At 38.3% G+C, this 7,295-nt stretch overlaps 1 protein-coding gene across 1 annotated transcript; it reads right to left on the bottom strand.

Moving 5' to 3' along the window:
• Positions 1 to 1,784: 1,784 nt before the first annotated feature.
• LOC143568503 (uncharacterized) lies at positions 1,785 to 5,312 on the bottom strand. Its single transcript, XM_077054654.1, has 2 exons — positions 5,236 to 5,312; positions 1,785 to 2,382 (listed from the first exon to the last, which is right to left on the bottom strand). The coding sequence occupies exons 1-2, from the start codon at positions 5,310 to 5,312 to the stop codon at positions 1,785 to 1,787; spliced, it is 675 nt and encodes a 224-aa protein (XP_076910769.1).
• Positions 5,313 to 7,295: the final 1,983 nt, after the last annotated feature.

The raw sequence follows: 7,295 nt of genomic DNA, 5'->3' as shown, positions 1-7,295 counted from the left end.
TGATAACCTCGAAGACGATTTTAAATTCAATCACCCCAGTTACCTTCAGTTTTCAGGTGAATGGCTATCCTATGTGTCTAAAGGAAGACGATAGGACCAAACACATAATAATATGTGTCCCTCAAACTCAGGCAGCCGACATAATTTTCAGTGAAAGAACTTAAACCGATAGTTAAATCAAATAATTTTTTTTTGTAACTTTAGTCGCCCCAGTTGCTTTCAGTCCTAAGGTTAATGGCTATCCCGTGAGTCAAAAATTGATGATGGGACCAAACATATGAAATATGTCCATTGAACTTGAGTAACTGGCATGATTTTAAGCAACAGAACAAAGCATGTTTTTTTATATTAATAGCGCGCACACACTCTTTTTTTCTTTTTCTTTTTCTCGCCCTAAATTTGTACATTAATTAAAGAAATACGAAAATATTTATGTAAAAAGTTAACCTCAGAAGTATTCACTCTTTAAAACGTAACATCTTAAGAAACCCTACAAGCACTTCGAATCTGGTTGTCCCAACCGGTTTTGTAAATAGGTCCGCCACATTATTATCAGTGTGGACCTGTTCAAGATGAATTAATTTCCGGTCGTAACAGTCATGAATAAAATGAATTTTGATATCGATGTGCTTCGTTTTAGAATGTTGGACCGGGTTTTTCACAATGGCAATCGCAGCATCATTATCACAAAACATAGGAGTGTCAAGAAATTCCAAACCGTAGTCCAGCAATTGATGTTGCATCAATATGGCTGTCCCAACTGGTTTTGTAAATAGGTCCGCCACATTATTATCAGTGTGGACTTGTTCAAGATGAATTAACTTCCGGTCGTAACAGTCACAAATAAAATGAATTTTGATATCGATGTGCTTTGTTTTAGAATGTTGGACCGGGTTTTTCACAATGGCAATCGCAGCATCATTATCACAAAAAATAGGAGTGTCAAGAAATTCCAAACCGTAGTCCAGCAATTGATGTTGCATCAATATGACTTGAGAACATCAAGTAGAAGCAGCAACATATTCAACCTCAGTAGTGCTTGTGGACACCGTTTGTTGTTTCTTGCATTGCCACAAAATGAGCCGATCTCCCAAAAATTGACACCCAGCAGACGTCGATTTCCTGTCAATATCATCCATCACCTCCATAATTGCTGTAAGAAAAAGCATAAAGATCAAATTTTGAATTCTTGGGATACCAAAGACCAAGCTTCGGTTGCCCCTTCAGATATCAAAAAATTCGTTTAACAGCAATTAGATGAGAGAGTTTAGGATTAGCCTGGAAACGAGCAAAATGACCTGGCTCATGACAATTATAGCACCTTAAGGAAATTTTGTTGAAACCCACTTTCTGATTTGCAGGCACATTCCAATTGTTCCTGCTTGGTGAATTTCTTGGCCCTGAAAACAGCCATGGCGATTTTCCATGAAATATCCATCTCCTCCACGTCATCAGGTGTATCTGATCCAATTCAGCAGCTATAACTGGTTGCACTTGGTCTCCAGCAAGAAAGGCATTATAGCAATTCATAAAACCTGCCATTAGGGCGATGTTCTCTTGAGTCTCTTTGGAGATACTAGGAATTTGAGTGTGAGACTGGCTGGAGGTGATTACGGGAACTTGTGATTTTAGTACAAGAGTTGATTGTGGAAAGAAGACGTTTGTAGCTGGAGTAGGTTGAGGAGTCATTTGACCTTGTGATGACCTGAACATAGAGAAGTTATGCTGAGGTTGCTGAGGTTGGGCTGGCTGACTCCTGAACAAAGAGAAGCTTTGTTGTGAAACTAAAGCATTATTGGCTGGTAGCCATAACCAGCAGTGTTGTAGGTGCTAGCATGATTGATGGCACACTGCTTGTCGTCCATGTCACAGGCCTTAATAATTGCCATCACCTTCGAAAGTGTTAATCTAGACAGATCCTTGGTCTTAATGACAGCCACATTCAAATCCCAGCTCTGAGGCAGTGAGTTAACCAGCTTTTTGTTGATCTCAGCAGATGTGAGGTTTATATTTGCAGATCTAATCTCAGTGATCAACGAGATGAACCGGTGAAGCTGTTTCTCAAGTGAGTCTCCCAATATATGGTTGAACATATTGAATTGTTGTCTTAGGAGATCTTGCCTACTTCTCCTCATGTCTTCATTTTCCTCAAAAACTTCAATGAGGGCCTCCCAGAGTGATTTGGCAGAGTTCAATTCTCTAAATCCCAAGGCAATTTCAGGTGAAAGTGTCATGGTCAATGTAGCTAGAGCCTTCTCATTTTGCTCCACAATGTCAAAATAAGCATCTGTATACGACTCAACTGGTTTGGTAATAACCTGAGGACCTCTAACTATGCTTCTCCACAGTTTTGCATCTTGTGCTTTTACGTACTTCTGAAGTCTAAATTTCAATTCAGCAAACCCTTTAGATTTCAATTATCGTGGTACACGAGTGGTGGTCCCCATGATGGAGTAAAGTTCTTGATGAAGAGTGGCAATTGAAGACGTAATAACATCTGATTGATCCGTAATATTCACAACCGAAAACTTGATAAGATGACTGAAAACAGCAAAATTCTTCCGAGAACTCAGAAAGTTAACTGAAAACTGTCAACAGAATCTGATAGCACCCACCGAGTTTCCGGAGAACGACGAATTTGACCCGAGAACGACGAATTTAACCAGAAAACTTGTAAATACTCCCGAAAACCTTGAATGTTGACCGTGAACCTTGAGATTTTCCCAAGAACTTCAAAATCAACCCGAGAACTATGAATAGTTAAAGATATGGTAAATCTTGAATATTTAAATAAATCCCGAGAAAGATGGGATTCAAATTGAATGTAAGATATACCAAAATCTATTCCAAACTAAACCCTTCACCAGCCGAAGAACACGAAGAACAATCTTCTTCAAGCTCCAGAAACCTTCGACCAAACGATACCCCGTAAGTCGACGATAGAATCCTTGATATCACAAATAACCGAGCTTAGTATAGGTCTATAGGCTCTGATACCAATTGTAAGTCTCGTGACGGATCTTTCAATGTGATATCAATATACTCGATGATTAGGCGGAAACTAATCACCAAGCCGATTCAATAAAGCAATCAAGAACACAAGAAAAACACACAAAGAAGCTTCAAAACACATGTATATTATACGTCGGGTTCTTAAGCCCTTAACTTACACGGTTGAATGATAATGAATGAACAACCCTAAAACCGTTAACATATGTTCTATATATACTCTACCGTACTAGGCCCAACCAGAACTAAAGTCCGCCGAGATCAACAGATCTCGGTTTACATACAAAAGCCCAACCCAACATAACCAAATCCAAAACTACAAGCATAAACCACAAAATACGACCCAACAGACCTAATATTTAATAAATAGTCGGCCCCATAACTAAACTGAAGTTGCTTTTAATAAAAAGGTCTGGCCTTACCCGATCATTTAAGTGTATACGTGTCCGGATGTGGTTGGTTACAAAACAGAAGGATGCCAAATAGAGCGGTCGGATGCCAGCTATAATAATTGGATCCGACAATTTAAAAGGTAGCAATTTTAGGTATTTTTAGTTTAAGGTTGATCAAGCAATCAAGGAATGCAGTTGAAAGAAAAAATCATTTTGGTTGTTTTCCAGTTTATCTATATTATATCATAAAACATATAGGCGTCCTTTAACATTCTACCTTTAGACGCGGTAAATTAAATGGTTGTTAACTGTACGGTAACTTTCTCCGCTATTGATACACCGCCGGTGTCAGTTTGTTTTCCGTCCCCAGTGCAATAAATTCCGGCAATTAATTGAACGGTTTCAAACTTGAATGTGCGCTTCAACCGCCAATTGAATGATTGGTTTCAAGAGTCCATTTATATATCCCAATTGCTACTCGATTAAGGCACCAAATTCATCAACACTATCGCTTCATTCTGGATCAATTCTCTTCAATTTTTTTCAATTTTTCCAAGTATGTGTTTAATATGGTTTTCAGTTTTAATTCTCTTCAATTTTCCCAGGTATGTGTTGAATTTGGGTTTCAGCTTCTTCAATTTCTCAATGTATGTATTGAATACAGTTTGCTTGGGTTTCAATTTTCCCAGGCATGTGTTTATTCCTTTTGTTGAATCTTGTTTTTGGTTGATTTAGTTGAAACTTGTTTGTTTGGGTAGCTTATAAGATAATGTTTTTTGTTAATTTTGTTGAATCCAATTGTCTCCCTGTGTTTGCTCTACACACAAGTTCACTTTAATCGGGTTGGTGTTTACTCTACACACCAACATCATCATCATGAGGTGATTGTGCGGAAGAAGAAGAATATAGCAAGAGAAGATGGATTCTCAAGAAAAAATGTGTGTAGAGCAAACAACCACCATACTGCATCTGCATCATGATGAATCTACCACCAAAATAGTAGCTTCACCAGCATATTCATATTCAAATTCCTTTGAGAAACACAAAGCTGCCCTTATTATTCAGACGTTATTCAGAGGATACCTCGTAAGTGGTTTTCTTTACTCACTAGCTTGCTAATATAAATGTATAAAGCTAGCACGTACTAACAACATAACGGATGTAGGCAAGAAGAGCTCTGGAGGCACTTAAAGGGGTTGTGAAGCTACAAACCTTGGTGAGAGGCCACAATAACCTTCCACCACCAGGATTCGCCCCCCATTGTACCTACCATTCATTCATTCCTTATATTTATTAATTCTTCTGATCCCCAAAACAATTACCGAATAAACGGGTAACAAATTTCCAAAATCCTAATCGAAAATAAAAACCAAATACACTGAAACCTGACCAAAAAAAAAGGCGAACCGAAATGAAACCAAAAACCAAAAACAAAAAAAAAAACCCAAATCAAAATCGGGTTGTTTCACCAAAATCTTGATGTTCAGTTGTTTATTTTTTGTGTCGCCCGTTTATTATATATTGAACAATTTATATATGTTTTTAAGTATTTTATATATATTAATATATTTTGAGAAAACCATAAATGTGCCTATGCTTGGCTCGAGCTCAGCTGTGGAGTGCGAAATAAGTACCCATAAGTACAAAAATGAGAACTTAAAATTACATAAGGCTCGAGCTCGGGCCCAATAACTAAACGAGATTTATTTGAGTCTTGGCTCGATCTCGAAAAAACTTGCCTCTTTTTGAGCTTTTTATCGATCCGAACTTGAGTATCAATTTTCTACTGATCAAAATGAACACGAGCAGGAAGACTTGAACCTGGCCTTGTCACCTGCCAACGTTGTTCCTTGTCTCCAAGACCAAGCTATGAGAGATCACAGCAACAACAAAGACCAAACACAGGTCCATTTTCATCTCCACTACAGCAGTCGTTATCCATCTCAAGGTTAGTCAAAGTGCAGTCAAACAACAGCCCTCGAAGGGAGGGAAAGCCAAGCTACATGTCTGCAACAACATCAGCCATGGCGAAAAATAGACCACAAAGTGAACCAAGGTAGGTGATGTCAATGACAGGGGGAGATGGAAAGGGCACGAGGAAACGCCTTTCTTTCTCATACATGTTGCTCTAAACGTTGTGGTAGGTTTCGGTTTGTAATTTACTATTTTTATTGTCTTGTAACGTCCGTAAATTTTCGTTATAAGGGTTTATGCATAACTAAACTTGTATTTTAACCGAGACTCGTTCTGACATCCTAAAGGACCTTATGGTCATTCTTGTAAGTCTCGTTGTTCAACTTTGGACACAAGACATCTCAATTACAAGTTCGAGGACTAGAGTGTAAAAACCCCTACCCTTGTTCCTGGTTGCGATCGGCAGGAAGAGAGGACCACCAAGCCACCACTTTTTCTTTTTCCAGCCATTCTTGTGAGCCAAAACTCCAATTCAAGGTTGGTATTGTTCGATTGAATGTCTTTTTCACCATTAAACCCTTTATTGAACGTTAGGGTTGTGTTTTGGTTATAGCAATTTCTGATAGATTCGTACTAGTTTATTGTTCGGTCAGTAACTCGATGAAAATATAACGTTTTTGGTCGTTTCTTGTTTCTATGATGTTCTACTTTGAGTCTAGTTTCCAGAAAGGTATAATATATAATTTTTGGACGAGATTTGAATACTTTTTATGCTTTTATAAGATCGAGTATCAAAATTGATGCGGGATAACGGATTCTGGTCTGTCTTCCCGACATCATAACTCTTTTTCGACAAGTCCAAATTGGTTGGTTCCACTTCTGGAAGTTAATATTTTGAGTTAGGAACCAAACCCAATTGGAATCATTTAATTTGGCTGGGTAATGATTTTTATAAAAATAAAACCATTTTGTTGCGAACTGAAATAGCTGCACATACTTTTCTGTGTTGGAGGAATTTTTATAATTTTTTTTTCCACTAGAAAAATATAATAAAAATATTTTTATAAACCTAAGACATTTTTTAAAGCCTGGTAAAAATTTAATAATTTATTTCAAAGGTTATCCTATGTAATTAAATGGATCTCCGCATGCTAAAATCTGCACGTTTTACTTGTTATTGATCGATAAGTTCGTTTTAGGCTTAACCGGTGGATGTTCAATTGTGTTCTTGTCGGGGCTGTTTGAAGTGAGTTTTTGCACCAACACATTCCTAGGTATGCCTAGTATTACATACTTTAAAATTATGCACATTGGTGTTCGTTTGGTTGGTCAACTAGTTGTAGTTTGAAGGATAGTTTTAGGTTGGCTAGAATGGTAGATTGTTGCGTTTAACGCGAGGGTTGAGGTAATTAACGACCAATTCAGTTCGGGTGACCTCGGTTTGATGTACGGGCTGTTGGAAAGTTGTTTTTATAAGTAATGGGGTTGAATTGGTTGTCGGTTACTCAAATGGGTCGGTATAACGCGTATTCGCGTTTATTGAATAGTTAGTGCGTTGTACTTGCGAATTACCGATCCATTCGACTCGTGTAGCGTCGTGTGGACTCGTTGGCCGTGAATTTATCATAATGGGTCCACACGGGGCTAAGTTGGATGTTAATCTCCTAAACAACTCTTAAACACGCGTGTTAGTATCACCTAGTGCTTCCGGGGGTAATTTGGGAATTCTTTATTCCCGGGAGTATCTAAGGGTCGTGTTGGTAAACTTAAGGCCCCGGGGGCTGTTATGAATGAGTTTGATGAGGTCGAGGCTTTAGGTAACTCGACCATGCTAGAACGTCTCGTAAGATAAACGAGTCATTTCGGTGTCGTTAGTAATGTTTGTATGTAAACCGACAGGCTTTTGAGTTGTGGGGATACTTAGGGGTTCTCTAGCTCATGGTGAATTCGTGTCTTGTGTCAGGTGAGTTCATGATGCCC

The sequence above is a fragment of the Bidens hawaiensis genome, unplaced genomic scaffold, assembly GCF_021521415.1.
Source record: "Bidens hawaiensis isolate Kalapana, Puna unplaced genomic scaffold, B.hawaiensis_p1.1 tig00024000_1, whole genome shotgun sequence".
Classification (NCBI taxonomy): Eukaryota; Viridiplantae; Streptophyta; class Magnoliopsida; order Asterales; family Asteraceae; genus Bidens; species Bidens hawaiensis.
The sequence above is the reverse complement of the archived record's forward strand: the minus strand, read 5'-3'. Positions and strand labels throughout refer to the sequence as shown.